We start from the raw sequence: 18,488 nt of genomic DNA, 5'->3' as shown, positions 1-18,488 counted from the left end.
AGTGAGTGAGTGAGTGAGTGAGTGAGTGAGTGAGTGAGTGAGTGAGTGAGTGAGTGAGTGGTGCAGGAGGGCGGGAGCAGTGGGATGATGTGCTGGAACAGGCTGGCGAGCAGCTGCCAGTGACACCAGGCCTCCTCAGTGTCTGGCCTCCCCTGGGCCTAGGCCGTGCTGCCCGCACCAGGCCGGAGGTGGCCTGACAGAGCCTGCCGCTGATCAGCACAGTGTTGTAGCACAGATGAAGCTCTCTCCCAGGCTGTGGTCAGCACAGTCGGACGGCACACGGTGGTAGAGATCGGCATGGCCACACTTCCTCGGCGCTGGGCTGGGCTGATGGAGGGAGGGACGGGCCTTCCCTGGAAGGGTCCGGTGATGGTAATGGGACCACCAGGCAGCGTGGCGGCTCAGCGGCTGCTGTCTGTCCGAGCTGCTGCCGAGGCCTGGCTGGGCTCCGTCCTGTCTCCCGGTGAATCCTCGCTCTGTGGGCGGATGTGGTTCTGTGCCGGGCACTCAAAGTGCACGCAGTGAAAGACCTGAAACAGAGCACTGGTTCAGACACACCAGAGTGTACGGCCACACTCACCCGACCGATGGGGTGGCCACTGCCCACACTGACCGCCGCCCACACTGACCACTGCCCACACTGACCACTGCCCACACCAACCACTGCCCACACTGACCACTGCCCACACTGACCACTGCCCACCACCCACAGTGACCCCTACACACTGACCACCACGCACACTGCCCACCACCCACACTGACCGCCGCCCACACTGACCACTGCCCACACTGACCACTGCCCACCACCCACAGTGACCCCTACACACTGACCACCACCCACACTGCCCACCACCCACACTGACCGCCGCCCACACTGACCACTGCCCACACTGACCACTGCCCACCACCCACAGTGACCCCTACACACTGACCACCACCCACACTGACCACTGCCCACACTGACCGCCGCCCTCACTGACCACCGCCCACACTGACCACTGCCCACCACCCACACTGACCACTGCCCACACTGACCACCACCCACACTGACCACCACCCACACTGACCACTGCCCACCACCCACACTGACCACCACCCACACTGACCACCACCCACACTGACCACTGCCCACACTGACCACCACCCACACTGACCACTGCCCACACTGACCACCGCCCACACTGACCACTGCCCACACTGACCACTGCCCACCACCCACAGTGACCCCTACACACTGACCACCACCCACACTGACCACTGCCCACACTGACCACTGCCCACACTGACCGCCGCCCACACTGACCACTGCCCACCACCCACACTGACCACCACCCACTGACCACTGCCCACTGTCCACACTGACCACTGTCCACACTGACCACCACCCACACTGCCCACAACCCACACTGCCCACCACCCACACTGACCACCGCACACACTGACCACAACCCACACTGCCCACCACCCACACTGACCACCGCACACACTGACCACAACCCACACTGACCACACCCACACTGCCCACCACCCACACTGACCACTGCACACACTGACCCCTACACACTGACCACTACCCCACTGACCACTTCCCACACTGACCATAACCCACACTTAGCACACACTGCCCACTACATACACTGACCCCTACCCACACTGACCACTACCCCCACTGACCACTACACACACTGCCCACACCACACACTGACCACAACCCACACTGACCACTACACTGACCACAACCCATACTGACCACTACACACACTGACCGCTGCCCACAGCCCACACCCACACTGACCACTGCACACACTGCCCACACCCACACTGACCACTGCACACACTGACCACTGCCCCCACTGACCACTACACACACTGACCACTACTCACACTACACACTGACCCCAACCCACACTAACCACCGCCCACACTGACCACTGCACACACTGACCACTGCCCCCACTGACCACTACTCACTCTACACACTGACCACTACACACACTGACCACAACCCACACTGACCACTACACACTGATCACTACACACACTACACACTGACCACTACACACACTGACTACTACACACATTGACCACTACACACACTGACCACTACCCACACCGACCACTACACACACTGACCACTACCCACACTGACCACTGCCCACACTGACCACTGCCCACACTGACCACTACACGCACTGACCACTACACGCACTGCCCACACTGACCACTGCCCACACTGACCACTGCCCACACTGACCACTACACGCACTGCCCACACTGACTACTACACACTGACCACTACACACACTGACCACTACACACACTGACCACTACACACACTGACCACTAGACACACTAACCAGTGACCACTACATACACTGCCCACTGCCCACACTGACCACTACACACACTGCCCACTGCCCACTGCCCACACTGACCACTACACACACTGCCCACTGCCCACACTGACCACTACACACACTGCCCACTGCCCACTGCCCACACTGACCACTACACACACCGCCCACACTGACCATTACCCAAACTAACTGTCCACACTGCCCACTGCCCACACAGCAGGTTGAGACGACACAAGCTGGGAGATGCAACCCCTGGACACGACAGTCCCAAAACCGTCCCAGAATCGGAGGAAGCTCAGTAGTTCAGTTCAGAGATACCAGACAGAAACAGACTCTTCGGGCCGCCAAGTCCACACCGATCAGCCGTTAGTCCTATGTTATCCCGCTTTCTCATCCACTCCCGACACACTAGGGGTCAGTTAACCTACAAACCTGCACGTATTTGGGATGTGGGAGTAAACCGGAGCATCCGGAGAAAACCCACACCGTCACAGGGAGAACGTGCAAACTTCACACAGACAACACCCGAGGTCAGGATTGAACCCAGGTCTCTGGCGCAGTGTGGCAGCGGCTCTACAGTGCTGCAAGCTTGGCTGGCAGCATCAGTGGTCTGTTCCTTCAAACCTGGCTTCCTCACATGCCCCCTCCTCTCTACCCACTCACCAAAGAAAGCTCCACCTCCCTCCCCAATCACCCTCTTCCTTTGCTCAGACTGTCATGGAGCTGAACAAGGCCCACCACGTCGCAGAGAGAATAATGTTGAGAACACTGCCCATGGAGGTGGTGGAATCACAAACAATCACCATGTTTAAGAGGCATTAAGGCAGACATGTAAACAGGGAAGGCATTGCAGCCGACAATCCTGATGCGGGTGAAGGCAATCAGTGTAGATGGGCAAGTGAATGAGCGTTGACAAGATGGCCGCAGGACCGGCTTGGTGCTGCCCCACCCTGTGACCCTACTCTCGGACCTTACCCCAAGATTCCTCTGTTCCTCAGTCCTTCCCGAGACCCCACCATTCACGGTGTGTGTCCCAGCCTCATTGGTGCTCCCAAAATGCACCACCTCACATTGAGCAAAATGCAAACTGCTGGAGGAACTCAGCGAGTCAGGCAGCATCTGTGGAAGGAATGGATAGACCATGTTTTTGGATTGGGACGCTTCTTCAGAAGGGTTCCGATTCAGGTGGGGCACCAGGGAAGGGAGGGGGGGGGGGGGGGGGGCGAGAAAAGGAGGCGGGGGTTCTTTACCTAACATTGGAGAATGCAATATTCATACTGTTGGGTTGTAATGTACCCAAGCAGAATGTGAGATGCTGTTCGTCCAGTTTGTGTGTGGGCCTCACTCTGGCAATGGAGGAAGCCCAGGACAGAGAGATCAGTGTGGGAATGGGAATGGGAAGGGGAATGGAAATGCTCAGCAACAGGGAGATCACGTAGTCCTTGGTGGGCCGAGTGCAGGTGTTGCGTGTACAGTTGGCAAGTCTATGCTTGGACTCACCCATGTAAAGCCTGTGCCCCAGGGGGAACCTCTACCTCCCCACCCCCTCTTTTTCCTCCTCTCTTCCCTATGCCCCACCTGGATGCACACCCATTTCCCCCTTTCCACTCCAACCCCTTCCACCTCTATTCCTTCCTTTGGCTTGACATTTCGCACCTCTTCTAACCTCATCTCCTGACCGCACATTTTGTGTCTTTTCGTCTTGGTCCATTCTTCTGCCAATCAACCCCTCCTCCTCTCACCTGTATTCACCTATGACTTGCCTGTCTTTACCCCGACCCCATATCTATCTCCCAGCTCACTCTCCCGACATTCATTCTAAACAAGTGACCCAACCGGAAATGTAGGAACGAGGAACTGCTCCTCCCTCCCTTTTTCCTTCTCAACTTCCCCTTCTTCCCCCCCCCCCCCTTCCCATTTCCCCTCCAGGTCTCGTACCAATTTCTCCCTCCCCCCTTCCACCTACATTCCTTCCTCTAGCTTCACAATTTGCAGCTCGTCAATCCTTTTTGTCTCTAGGGCTTCTGTCTTTTACATCTCTGGCCTTTGTCCAACCATCTGCCGATTACCCCCTCACCCGTATCAACCCATTATCTGCCAGGCTTTGCTCTGCTCCTCTTCAGCTTTCTCTCCCACCCCCCTCCTACAACCAGTGTGAAGAAGTGTCCCGACCTGAAACGTCACCTATCCATGTTCTCAAGAGATGCTGCCTGACCCGCTGAGTTACTCCAGCACTTTGTGTCTTATTTTGTAAACCAGCGCCTGCAGTTGCTTGTGTCTACCTCGTTGGCTGTGTTGTACGTGCCCACAATCCTGATGAAGACCACCGGCTGCTGCTTGATGTAAATCGTCTGCCAGGACCTGCGGAGAGACACGCTACCACTTATCTCAAGTTCACCCCAAGCTTAGTCACCAAAATCGCAGTGTCTGCAGAGATATCCCTGTCGGCTTGAACCTGCAGCTTCAGGGGATCAGGCAAGGATGATCTGAGTTGGCACCTCTCCCAGTGATCGCACTGACACCTTCAGCTGAGGCTTATCCTTGGAGCGAGTCCGTGGTGGGACAAGGCAGAGAAACCTCGGGGGCATCGGACAGGGTGACAGGAGACTGGGTGGGGACAGACAGGGAGGGGGCCGACGGATGATAATAGACAGGGTGGGGACAGACAGGGAGAGGATAGGCGGGGTGGGGACGGACGGGGTAGGGACCGGGTGGGGTGGGGACAGACGGGGAGGGGACCGATGGATGATAATAGACAGGGTGGGGACAGACAGGGAGAGGATAGGCGGGGTGGGGACGGACGGGGTAGGGACCGGGTGGGGTGGGGACAGACGGGGAGGGGACCGATGGATGATAATAGACAGGGTGGGGACAGACAGGGAGAGGATAGGCGGGGTGGGGACGGACGGGGTAGGGACCGGGTGGGGTGGGGACAGACGGGGAGGGGACCGATGGATGATAATAGACGGGGTGGGGACAGGCAGGGAGGGGATGGGCGGGGTGGGGACGGACGGGGTAGGGACCGGGTGGGGTGGGGACAGACGGGGAGGGGACCGATGGATGATAATAGACGGGGTGGGGACAGGCAGGGAGGGGATGGGCGGGGTGGGGACGGACGGGGTAGGGACCGGGTGGGGTGGGGATGGACGGACAGGGAGGGGACGGACGGGGAGAGACAGGGGATGGGGGCAAACGGGATGACAATAGACTGGGTGGGGACAGACGGGGAGGTGAGATGGGGTGACAGAAGATGGTTGGAGTGGAGACTGATGGGATTACCATAGAGGGGATGGGTACAGACGGGGTGGGGACAGATGGGATGATAATAGACAGGGTGGGACAGAAAGGGATGGGAACGGACGGGGTAGGGACGGATGACATGACTTAAGAATAGTCTCCTGAGCCCCAGTGAGAACAATCCCAGCCTGTCCAGCTCCATTCTGAGGGAGTGAGGGACTTTGCCCCAGGGTATCACTGTACATCAACGCTCCTGACTCCCGGCTCTTCACTGGACTAGTCCGCCCGGATTACATGACCCAACGAATATCACTCACACTTGTCCGGATTAATGTTCCCGGATGCTGCCTAGCCCCACGAGCTTTTCCGTTTTTTTGAGTTTACTTCAGAGGTACAGCGTGGAAACAGGCTCTTCGGGCCTACCGAGTCCGGGCCGACCAGCGGTCCCCCTCACACTGGCACCATCCTACACACTAGGGAGGATTTACAATCTTTACCAAAGCCAATTAACCTCCAAACCTGTATGTAATTGGAGTGTGGGAGGTAACCGGTGCACCCGGAGACAGGCAACCCATGGGGAGAACATACAAACTCCGTACAGACAGCACCCGTAGTCAGGATTGAACCCGGGTCTCTGGTGCTGTGAGGCAGCAACTCTACTGCTGTGCCACCATGCTGTCTTATGTGTTGCTGCTTTGTTTCTGATGTATACATCTGTGGTGGTGGGGGGGGGGGGTTTAATTCGATGGTCTGACGATGCTCGTGATGACCCAAAGAATGTGGAAGACCCTGCCCCTGGCTCGGAATCCGTGACCACCGCCATTGTCGGCACATTAACCGTGACACGGTCGCACGTAAACCCGTCACTAAGCCCGAGCTGCGGGGAAACCAGAAGGATGTGCGTACTTGCAAGTGACTTTAGTGTGGTCGGCAACCATCGCCCACTGCTGCTGATTGTTGGAGACTTCGATATAGAAACTGTAGCTGCGGTCATCACAGTCCCAGAGAAGCAATCTGGCGAGAGAGGGAGGGAGGGAGGGAGGGAGGGCGGGAGGAAGAGAGTAATGCAAGTGCTGAATCACAGGAGAAGGGCTGGGGCAATGCACAACAAAAGACAGCAGTTACACAGGCACACAATCTCTGATATAAACCCGGACAGAAAGGGGCCAGAATAATCCCACTCCCCATCTCTCCACCACAGCCTAACCTTGTAGAGTCACAGAGCGTGGAAACAGGCCCTTCAGCCTAACTCGTCTATGCCTTCCCGCTCCCAGTTTGCCTATCCTGGGAAAAAGACAGAGTTGCCTGGGGAGCAACCTTTTCACAAAGAGCGCAGTGGGCATTTGGAACAAGATACCAGAGGCAAGAAAGCTTAATTGTCAGATGCATCAGGACCGGAACAATGACATTTTTACTGGCTTGCGGCTTTACAGATGCAAAATGCAACAACACAACAAATAATATAAAATAACTTATTAGTTGTACTGGGTAGACCAAACTATAATAATGCAAGGCAAAATTGAGTCGTACAGCACAGAAACAGGCCTACACTGACCAAGATACCCCACAAACACTGGTGCTACCTGCCTATGTTTGGCCCATATCACTCTAAATCTTTCCTATCCATGTACCTGTCTAGATGTCTTTTAATTTTTTTATAGTACCTGCCTCAGCTACCTCTTACTCTTTGTGTGAAAAAATTACCCCTCAGGTTCCTGAGGGGTAATTTGTACACACAAAGAGTAAGAGGTAGCTGAGGCAGGTACTATAAAAATCTTTCCCCTCTCACCTTAAACCTATGTCTGGTTCTTGATCCCCCTACTCTGGGTAAAAAATCTCTGTGCGTTCCCCCTATCTATTAGCCTCATGGTTTTGTTCACCTCTACAAGATCACCCCTCAGCTTCCTGCGTTCGAACGAATGAAGTCCTAGCCTGTCCAACCTCAGGCCTTGAATCCTGGCAACATCCTCATAAATCTTCTCTGAAATTCCACAAATTCCTCCACATCTCCTTTCTAAAGGCACGTCCTTTTATTCTGAGTTGCCAGAGGAGGAAGGTAAGGCAGGTACTATAACAACATTTATAAGACCTTTGGACGGGTACATGGATAGGAGGAAAGGTTTAGTGGGCCAAACGAAGAGAAGGGGGGGACTCGTCTCAATGGGGTATTATGGTCAACATGGACAAGTTGGGGCGTAGGTAGACACAAAATGCTTGAGTAACTCAGCGTGTCGGACAGCATCTCGGGAGAGAAGGAATGGGTGACGTTTCAGGAGAAGGGTTTCCACCCGTTCCTTCTCTCCCGAGATGCTGCCTGACCCACGGAGTTGCTCCAGCTTTTAGTGTCTACCTTCGATTCTAACCAGCATCTGCAGTTTTTTCCCCACACAGTTGGGCCAGAGGGCCTGTTTCCGTGCTGCGTGGCTCCATGTTTGAGCTGTGGCAGGAATATTGCATGCAGTTCAGCTTTGATATCTGTGACAGCGCAGGAAAGCGTGTTACTTTGCCGGCTGACAGGTGGGAAGTAGTGAAGTTGCACTGGGATCAGTGCTCAGGTATCCGTGACAGGGCCAGCGAGGGAAGCAAACGCAGCGTTTCAGAGCTTCTGCAGACAGTGCGGTGGGAAGTTGTGACATGGATGTAAAAAGAGAACTGGCCACCCCTGTCCATCACCACTGAATGCAGCTCCACAGGAGCAGTGTGCTGTTCAGGCAAGTGCTCTTTGGATTCATGTGATTAACCTTCCAGACCAACCTACCACGCTCAGTTTGTTATTATCACGTGTACCGAGGTACAGTGGAAAAGCTTTTGTTTGTGTGGTATCCAGTTAAAGAAAGACTATATATGAATACAATCAAGCAGTGCACAATGTACAGATAAAAGATAAACGGTACAACATTTAGTGCAAGAGAAAGCCTGATGAAAGATAGTTTAAAGGTCTCCATGAGGTAGATGGGAGGTCAGGACTACACTTCAGCTTGTAAGAGGACAGTTCATTTGCCTGATGCCCTGCACCTGGGCAACTGTGAGGAAATGCTTTGGGAAAGAGGGACCCTGGTCTCTCCCTCTCACGTACACAACCATGGAAATACACGGTCCTCACCCTCACACACTGATGTAGCAGTGTTGTCTGTCTATCTCTGTGTCACGCGTGTGCATACATACATGCATGCACGGATGCACTCACAGCGGGCATAGACACGCTCTTGCACAGGCATGGCAACACACATGACAACACATGGTGCCAACACGCACGTGTGCCACATGCATGCATGCCAACATGTACGCACGCCAACAAACACGTACGCCCACACACGCTCGCCAACACACACGCACGCCAACACACAAGCTCCAACACACACGTACGCCAACACACACGCTCGCCAACACACACACATGCCAATACACACACACGCCAACACACACACACGACAACACACACACCACCAACACACATGCATGCCAATACACACACAGGCCAACACACACGCTCGCCAACAAACACACATGCCAATACACACACATGCCAACGCACACACACGACAACACACACACCACCAACACACATGCATGCCAATACACACAGGCCAACACACACGCACGTCAACACACACGCTTGCCAACACACACGCTTGCCAACACACACGCACGCCAACACACGCACGCCAACACACACGCACGGCAACACACACGCACGCCAACACACACGCACGCCAACACACACACCAACACACACGCACGGCAACACACACACCAACACACGCACGCCAACACACACGCACGGCAACATACACACCAACACACGCAAGCCAACACACACGCCAACACACATGCATGCCAACACACATGCATGCCAACACACGCATGCCAACACACGCATGCCAACACACATGTGCGCCAACACACACGCATGCCAACATACACACATGCCAACACATACGCTTGCTAACACACACGCATGCCAACATCACATGCATGCTAACATACACGCATGCCACCACACATGCTCGCCAACACATACACACCAACACACACGCACGCTAACACACACACACATGCCAAAACACACACATGCCAACACACACGCTCACCTACACACGCACGCCAGCACGCACGCACGCCAACACTCACGCACGCCAACACACACGCAGGCCAACACACACGCACGCCAACACACACACCAACACACACGCACGGCAACATACACACCAACACACGCAAGCCAACACACACGCCAACACACATGCATGCCAACACACATGCATGCCAACACACGCATGCCAACACACATGTGCGCCAACACACACGCATGCCAACATACACACATGCCAACACATACGCTTGCTAACACACACGCATGCCAACATCACATGCATGCTAACATACACGCATGCCACCACACATGCTCGCCAACACATACACACCAACACACACGCACGCTAACACACACACACATGCCAAAACACACACATGCCAACACACACGCTCACCTACACACGCACGCCAGCACGCACGCACGCCAACACTCACGCACGCCAACACACACGCAGGCCAACACACATGCACGCCAACACACACGCTCGCCAACACACACGCATGCCAACACACACCAACACACGCACGCCAACACACATACCAACATCACATGCATGCCAACACACACGCTCACCAACACACACGCATGCCAACACACACGCATGCCAACACACACCAACACACGCACGCCAACACACACATACCAACATCACATGCATGCCAACACACACGCTCACCAACACACACGCATGCCAACACGCACGCATGCCAACAGGCACACATGCCAACACACACGCACACCAACACACACGCACGCCAACACACACGCACGCCAACACACACGCACGCCAACACACATGCACGCCAACACACACGCTCACCAACACACACTCACTTGCACAAACACATACACACCAACACACACATGTGTGCACCAACACACACACGCGCACGCACACATACACGCGCACATGCCATGTGGGCTGTGTGCCGGGCACCGTTACCTCATGGAGCCGATAACAAAGGGCTGTGCCAGCTGGATCACGATGGCTCCACTCCCCAGTTGATGACAAGTGTAGCCTGAATCCCAGTCGTAGTTCTTGGTGTCACCGTTCAGGAGAGCATTGCGACTGCGACTCACCCCTTCTATCACCGTGGCACTTGCACTAACAGTCGCCACGTTCTCTGTGGGAACTAACACATCGTTTGAGTTAAACATTTTAAGCACAAGTCTGCATGTGTACAAGACCTCACAGAGCAGTGGAAGATGAAGGTTCAGTCCAGAATAATGTTGCAGCACGAGGGGACGTGACTTTACCTCCTTCACCTGCCCGAAGACCAGTCCAAGGGAAGACCTGATTCTGAAGCAAAGTACTGAGGGGAATAACCTACTGGGATGCCATGGTGACGCAGCGGTAGAGTTGCACCATGGTGGTGCAGCGGTTGAGTTGCTGCCTCACAGCGCCGGAAACCCGGGTTCGATCCTGACTACGGATGCTGTCTGTGCGGAGTTTGCACGTTCTCCCTGTGACCGCGTGGGTTTTCCCTGGATGCTCCAGTTTCCTCCCAAACTCCATAGACGCAAAGGTTTGCAGGCTAGTTGGCTTGGAAAAAATTGTAAATTGTCCCTGGTGTTTCTAGGATAGTGTAAGTGTGCGGGGATCGCTGGTCAGTGCGGACTCGGTGGGCCCAAGGACCTGTTTCCACGCTGTATCTCTAAACTAAACTAAACCTGGGGGAACGTGGAGAAAGCTGATGATAATATAAGAGCCAAAATAAATGATGAGCTGGCATGCGTACAGATAGGGGTCAGTTTGAAAGAAGATGCTGTTCCACTCACACTGCAGAGATAACAGGGGCAGCACACACTCTCCCATCTAGCAGTGCCAGGCCACTCTCAGGGGCAGGCTAACTGGGACAGGGTGCTTCCTCATCACCTCCAGAGACAGGGAACATAACACAGTGTTCACCAGCTCGGGCAGCAAGAGGAACTTGGAAAATGTTAAACTCTCCATTGTGGCAGGAAAAAAAATAAAATGTAAAGTACATTATCTGAAGAGTGGGTGATTGTGGAAATCTGAGATCCGAGGGATCTGGGCACTCCACTGTTCAAGTGATTGGAAAAGCGAATGATGTTAGCGTTTGTAGCTTTGGGGCCTAAATACCAGTGATGGCTCAGCGTGGAGCAAAGGGCCTGTCTCCGTGCTGTGTCATGTCAGGCGGCTGTGGGGCAAAAGGGTCGGAGCGTTCATCTCACCACCTCCTCACCAACTGCTGCACCCACCCGTCCTGATCCCATTCACCTGCTTCAGCTCCAGAGCCCTCTGTGCCTTACTGCTCCCTCTGCATACAGTAGGGAGTGTCCGTGAATTAGATGGGGCATTGGTGAGATCACATCTGGAGTATCATGTGCTGTACCGGTCTCCTTCGTCAAGGGGAGATGTAAATGCATTGGGATCATTCAGAGGGAGTTCAGGGGGGGCTGATTCACTTGACTGGTGCTTGGAATGGTGGGGGGGGGGGGGGGGGGGTCTTGTGAGGGGAAGCTGGACAATGGTATATTTCTAAACTAAACTAAGTAGAAAGACAGAGGAACCTTGACAGGCAGGATGCAGAGAGGATAGTTCCTGTTGTGGGAGAATTGTGAATCATAGAGTCAGAGAGCCCTAGAGCACACAAACTGCCCATTGAGTCCGTGCTGACCATAAATTACCCATTTGCACCGATCCTACACGAATGCCATTTTATTCTCCCCAGATTCTACCCACTCACCCGGGGTAATTTACACGGAAAATATTCCCTCTTCTTACGTTTTTGAGCACTTTTACCACCCCTACATCTCTGTTCTTGCCACGATGGGATTGTAAAACTCTCTGTTCCCCCTGAGGCCTGCATGGGATGTCCGGAACTGGACACAATGAGGCAGAGCTGGCCGTCGAAGGGAGCCTCCGTGCCCGCGTTGCTGCTTTGTTCCCTCCTGTCCTGCCAACGCTCGCAATGATCTCAGCACCAACACCTCTGCCTGTTCCTGCAACTCCTATAACTTGCACCTTTTACATCACCTTGCCTCTCCCATTCTTCCCACCAAAATCCATGACTTTGCACTTCTTGAGCTTTAAACAACCCCCCTGTCGAGGTCTGTTCCGGATCCTCTTTCTTACTTGCGTTCTCACCTTTTACTCTCCCGCCAGGTGTTAACACAGCACATGGACGGCACCGCACAAGAACGGGCCCCTCAGCCCACAATGTCTGTGCTGAACACCATGCCGTTAAACTCATCTCCTCTGCCTGCACTTCATCCATATCCCTCCCTTCCTTGCATATCCACGCGCCCACCTAACAGCCTCTTAAATGCCAATTAAATGCCACATTTACATAATTTAAATGTGTGGGAAGGAACTGCAGATGCTGGTTTAAACCGAAGGTAGAGACTAAAAGCTGGAGTAACTCAGCGGGTCAGGCAGCATCTCTGGAGAGGAGGAATGGGTGCGTTTCGGGTCGAGACCTTTCTTCAGACTAAAGAAGGGTCTCGACCTGAGACGTCACCCATTCCTTCCCTCCAGAGACGCTGCCTGAGTTACTCCAGCTTTTTGTGTCCACATACACAATTTAAACGTTACACGACCTGTACATTCTACAGACAAATCCAAGCTATGGCTACATCAGGGAGGGAGTGATTCCTGGGGAAGTGTATCCTCCCTCCAACACTACCAGGATCAGTCACTGCAGCCCTGCCTCCATCCCTCCTGCAGCCTGGGATCTGCACAGCCGAGGGATTACCTTGTGCCGACACCCTTTAGGACACGCAATTCAACGTTTCCCTGGACTCATCGCCTGCATCGTTCTTGTCACGCCACTTCATGTAACTTCACCAGTGATATCAGTTTGGCGCGAGTTATCTCTAAAACCTCCTTTATACCAACACTTCCTTTATAATGCACAGGTCCAAGGAACCTTTCATCTTGCTCTTGCTTACTGCTGCCAGCACACTCCTCATGGAGGGGCTGTGTTTGATGGGTTGTCCTCACTACCTTTTCTAAACAAGCTGGAATGTTCTCGAACCTGCGGTTCTCTGGCACAACCCCCTTTACCCAGAGGAATTGGGCGGCACAGTGGCGCAGCGGTCGAGCTGCTGCCTTACCCTGCCAGAGACCCGGGTTCAATCACTACGAGTGCTGTCTGCACGGAGTTTGTACGTTCTCCCTGTGGCTGCGTGGGAATTCACCAGGTGCTCCGGTTTCCCCCCACATTGGAAAGACGTGCATATTTGTAGGTTAATTGGATTGTGTAAATTGTCGCTGGTGTGAAGGATAGAACTAGTGTACGAGGTGATCACCGGCCGGCGCGGACTCACTGGGCCAAAGGGCCTGTTTCCACGTTGTATTTCTAAACTAACACTAAACTCTATTCTCGCCAGGACCTCTGCAATTCCACCCTCATACAATTCCGATGCTTTCCATCCTGACCTGGGGTGAATTCATCATCTTCAGTACTTCCTACCTTTCCGGCTAAGGTGGTGAAGAAGGCACGTGGGTGACTGTTCTTCTGCTCTCTATCGCTACCAAGTTGTTCCTGTAATGTGGTGACATGAACTGCACAAGAGCTGTACAGAGGCTTTAGACAACGGAGAATAGGCTGCCTGCCATGGAACGTGGGAATTGTTCCGTTTGGAAGTATGAAAGGCAAGGACAAAGATGGAGAGGCTCTCCCTCCCTCCGGTCGCAACAGGGACAGAGGCCCCTAGTCCTCACCTTTCACCCCATCAGCCGTCGCATACAGCACATAATCCTCCGCCATTTTCGTCACCTCCAACGGGACCCCACCACCAGCCACATCTTCCCATCTCCACCCCTTTCCACTTTCAGCAGAGACCGTTCCCTCTGTAACTCCCTGGCTAACTCATCCCTTCACACCCAAACTACCCTCTCCCCAAGAGATGCAACACCTGTCCCTTTACCTCCCCCCTCGACTCCGTCCAAATACCCCGAGAATCCGTTCAGGTGAGCCAAAGGTTTACTTGCACCTCCTCCAACCTCATCTGCTGCATCCGCTGTTCCAGGTGTGGATTCCTATATATTGACGAGACTAAGCGCAGGCTCGGCGATCGTTTCGCCGAACACCTCCGCCCAATCCGCCTAAGCCCACAGTCCACCTAAACCTACATGATCACTTGGTTGCTAACACTTTAACCCCTCCCATTCACACATTGACCTTTCTGTTCTGGGACTCCACTTGTCAGAGTGAGGCCCAGCACAAATTGGAGGAACAGCACCTCATATTTCGCTTGGGTAGCTCACACCCCAGCGGTATGAACATTGACTTCTCTAACTTCAAATAACCCTTCCCTTCCCTCTCTCCACATCCCTCCCCCATCCCAGGTCTACGACCAGTCTGACTATCCCCTTGATTAGATTTTTATCTTTGTTTGCTTTGTTCTCATCCTCCCCTAGCTCACAATGATCTATTCTACATTTTCCTTGAACTACGTTTCCTTTGATGTCCCCTTTCCACACCTTACATTCTTTATCTGTGTCTCCCTCACTCCTGATTCTCAGTCTGAAGAGGAGTCTCGACCCGAAACACCACCCGTTCCTTCTATCCAGAGATGCTGCCTCTCCCGCTGAGTTACTCCAGCTTTTTGTGTCTATCTCCAATGTAAACCAGCATCTGCAGTTCCTTCGTACCCAAGCTGATGGAGATGATGGTACATAGCAGCCTGAACGTGGAAGGGAAGCTCATCGTAGGCTCCCACTTGACCTCAAAGCTGTGAGTGGTTTGATTCAGACTCAGCAGTGAATGCAGGCAAACTGATGAAGAGAGGTTTACAGGGGCAAAAAGAGTCTTACCCAGCAATCCTGCATCCAGTGAGAAGGGCTTGTTGCTGTACATACACTCAAACGAGACCAGGTGGAAAACCTTGTTCACTGTGTTGTGAGTTCCGACAATGCGAATATATCTGCAAAGAAACCAGCTCAGGATCAGGGAATGGATCAGTGTCAGGTACCTGCAGATTCCCCGAGGACAGCTTGCTTTGACAGGATCGACATCAGAAAAAAAAATCAAAAACACTGTTGATGCTGGAAATCTGAAATTAAAATCAGTCTGCCTCCCAACTGCATGTCAGGTGAGCCCCCCCCCCTCCCCTCCCCTCCATCCGCCTGTGGTCTCCTGCACTCTCTCAGTGAGGCCCGAGGCAGGGCTGAGGAACAACACCTCTTCCCTCAGGCACATGGCATTTAAGGGCAGTATTACATCGACACTGTCAGACTGAAGAAGGGTCTCGACCAGAAACGTCACCCATTCCTTCTCTCCCGAGATGCTGCATGACCCGCTGAGTTACTCCAGCATTCTGTGTCTACCTCCTTATTTTATATACTTCTATCAGGTCTCCCTTCCAACTTCCGACGCTTCAGTAAAAACAATCCAAGTTTATCCAACCTCTCTTTATAGCCAAAAGTCTCTAATCCCTGCAACATCCTCGTGAGCCTCTTCTGTACCCTCTCCAAGGCCTCCACTGTGGGTCAACCGGAACTCCACACAATACTCTAGGTGTGGTCCCATCAATGACTTGTACAGTTGCAACGTGATGTTCCTACTCCTGTACTCATTGGCCTGTCTGATGAAGACAAGTCAGAGGGTAGTTAATCCGTGGAATCAGAGGGCTGTGGAGGCCAAGTCAGTGGATATCTTTAAGGCAGAGATAGACAAATTCTTGATTAGATCGGGTGTCAAGGGTTATGGGGAGAAGGCGGGAAAATAGGATTAGGAGGCAGCGATGATTGAATGGCGGAGTAGACTCAATGGGCTGAAAGGCCTCATGCTAGTCCTATAACGTGAACTTGTGACAAACGCCATCTTCGCCACCCTGTCAACCTGTGTTGTTGCCACTTTGTTGGAAACTGTGTAGTTGTAGCTCTCAGTCCTTCTGTTCTCCAACAGTCTCCAGGGAACACAGAATGCCTTGGGATTCTCATTTAACCTGCTGTCCAGGGACATTTCATGTTTTATTTAGTCTTCCCGATACCTGAAGTCCTTTGTTGATTCCTTCCTACTGTGCTGTCGGATTTCCTGTCCATGCTGCCACCAACCCCTTCATACCAGGAGCCTGATTTTTTGCTAACCAGTCTCTTGTGGGATCTTATTAAATGCCGTCTGAAAATTTATGCAGATGGCAACTGCTGTGCTCCCGCATCAATCTTCCATCCCCATGACTTCATCAAAGCATTCAATCATTAGTCAACGTTGATTAACAATCAATTCGGCTGCTCCCGTAATTTCTCAAGGAATTTATTATATTTGTCTCAGATTATTGCTTCTGAGAGTTAATCCAGTGCCAGCAGAGGTATTGGCATTAGCTTATTATTGTCACAAGCACCAAGCTACAGAGGAAAGCTTTGCTTTGTGTGGATTCCAGATGAAACATCCATACACGGATACATGTAAACCATGGTGTTATGGCTGCAGGGAAAGTGCAGATAAAAGAAAGAGTGCAAGGGTCGCGACGGGGTAGACTGGAGGATGTGGGACGTATCCTTACTTTATAAGAGTTATTTTCAAGAGTCTGTTAACAGCAGGGAAGAAAGTGTTCCTGAATCTGGTGGCATATGCTTTCAAGCTTTTATACCTTCTGCCCAACCGGAGAGGGGAGAATAAGAAATGACCAGGGTGTGAAAGGTCCTTGATAATGTTGGCTGTGTTCCCAATGCAGCATGGAGTGTAGATGGAGTGGATGGAGGAGAGTCTGCTTTGTGTAATGGATTGGACTGTGCCCTACAGCGCCAGACACCCGGGTTTGATCCTGACAGCGGGTGCTGTCTATAAGGTGTTTGTACATTCTCCCTGTGACCACCTGTGTTTTCCCCGGGTGCTCCAGTTTCCTCACACACACCAAAGACATACAGGAGGTTTGCGGGTTAATTTGGCTTTATTGTAAATTGTAAATTGTCCCTAGTGTGTTGGATAATGCAGGGGTGATGGATGAGTGGAGGAAGAGATTTTAATTGTATGATCAGCGAACAGGGACTAGTTCTTCATAAGTTCAGAAGTGATAGGAGCGTTAGGCCATTCGGCCCATTGAGTCTACTCCGCCATTCAGTCCTGGCTTACCTATCTTTCCCTCCTAACTCCATTCTCCAGCGTTCTCCCCAGAACCCCGCACTAATCAAGAATCTGCCAATCTCTGCCTCAAAACCACCCAATGACTTGGCCACCACAGCCTTCTGTGGCAATGAATTCCACAGATTCACCACCCTCTGACTAAATTAATTCCTCCTCAACTTCTTTCTAAAGGCACGTCGTTTTATTCTGAGGCGATGGCCCCTGGTCCTAGACTCTCCCACTGGTTGACACATCCTCTCCACACCCACTGGCAGAGGTAGCCTACTGCCGCACGTGACCAGTCTAGACAGAGCCTCTTCCCTTCTGACAAAACACCTCCAGATTGCTGAGTCCGTGCCCCAGGGTGTGGGGATGTGTTATCCCGACCCTGCCTCGCTGCCCACGAACTCCCACATCCTGACTTCCAAAGATCTGCTGCCCCATGTTGAACCTGTAGAGCAGTTATAGGACAGGTTGAAGTCATCTGTTCAATCAGAGCATCCCATTGATTCCACCCTGGCCCTTCTTCACATCATGCTAATATTGTTTTCCTTGCCTTGCATTTAGATGGCGATAATGGAATCCACTCTCCCACCTCCAAACCAGGCAGAGCGCTCCCGATCCAAGCACACATTGTGTTAAAACAGTTTTTCACATCACTATTATTCCCTTCCCCTTTAATGTGGACCTATGACTCTGTCCTTAGCCTCCTACAATGGGGGCTGCTTAATCAGCCTGGACAGACCCTCGTCGGTTTGCAAA

At 52.9% G+C, this 18,488-nt stretch overlaps 1 protein-coding gene across 3 annotated transcripts in view; it reads right to left on the bottom strand.

The window, feature by feature from the left end:
- Positions 1-261: 261 nt before the first annotated feature.
- btbd9 (BTB (POZ) domain containing 9) overlaps positions 262-18,488 on the bottom strand; it is a 92,264-nt gene continuing 74,037 nt past the window's right edge. For 2 of the 3 annotated variants that reach the window (XM_078399986.1, XM_078399987.1), the window contains exons 7-12: positions 15,476-15,585; positions 10,634-10,823; positions 6,501-6,608; positions 4,640-4,718; positions 3,333-3,476; positions 262-530 (exon numbers count right to left, since the gene is read on the bottom strand). In XM_078399986.1, the coding sequence (XP_078256112.1) occupies positions 402-530; positions 3,333-3,476; positions 4,640-4,718; positions 6,501-6,608; positions 10,634-10,823; positions 15,476-15,585 (760 nt within the window). In that variant the 3' untranslated portion in view covers positions 262-401. The remainder of the gene's footprint in view (positions 531-3,332; positions 3,477-4,639; positions 4,719-6,500; positions 6,609-10,633; positions 10,824-15,475; positions 15,586-18,488) is intronic. The other variant, XM_078399988.1, reaches the window with a different exon arrangement.

This window comes from Rhinoraja longicauda, chromosome 5 (genome assembly GCF_053455715.1).
Source record: "Rhinoraja longicauda isolate Sanriku21f chromosome 5, sRhiLon1.1, whole genome shotgun sequence".
NCBI lineage: Eukaryota > Metazoa > Chordata > Chondrichthyes > Rajiformes > Arhynchobatidae > Rhinoraja > Rhinoraja longicauda.
The sequence above is the reverse complement of the archived record's forward strand: the minus strand, read 5'-3'. Positions and strand labels throughout refer to the sequence as shown.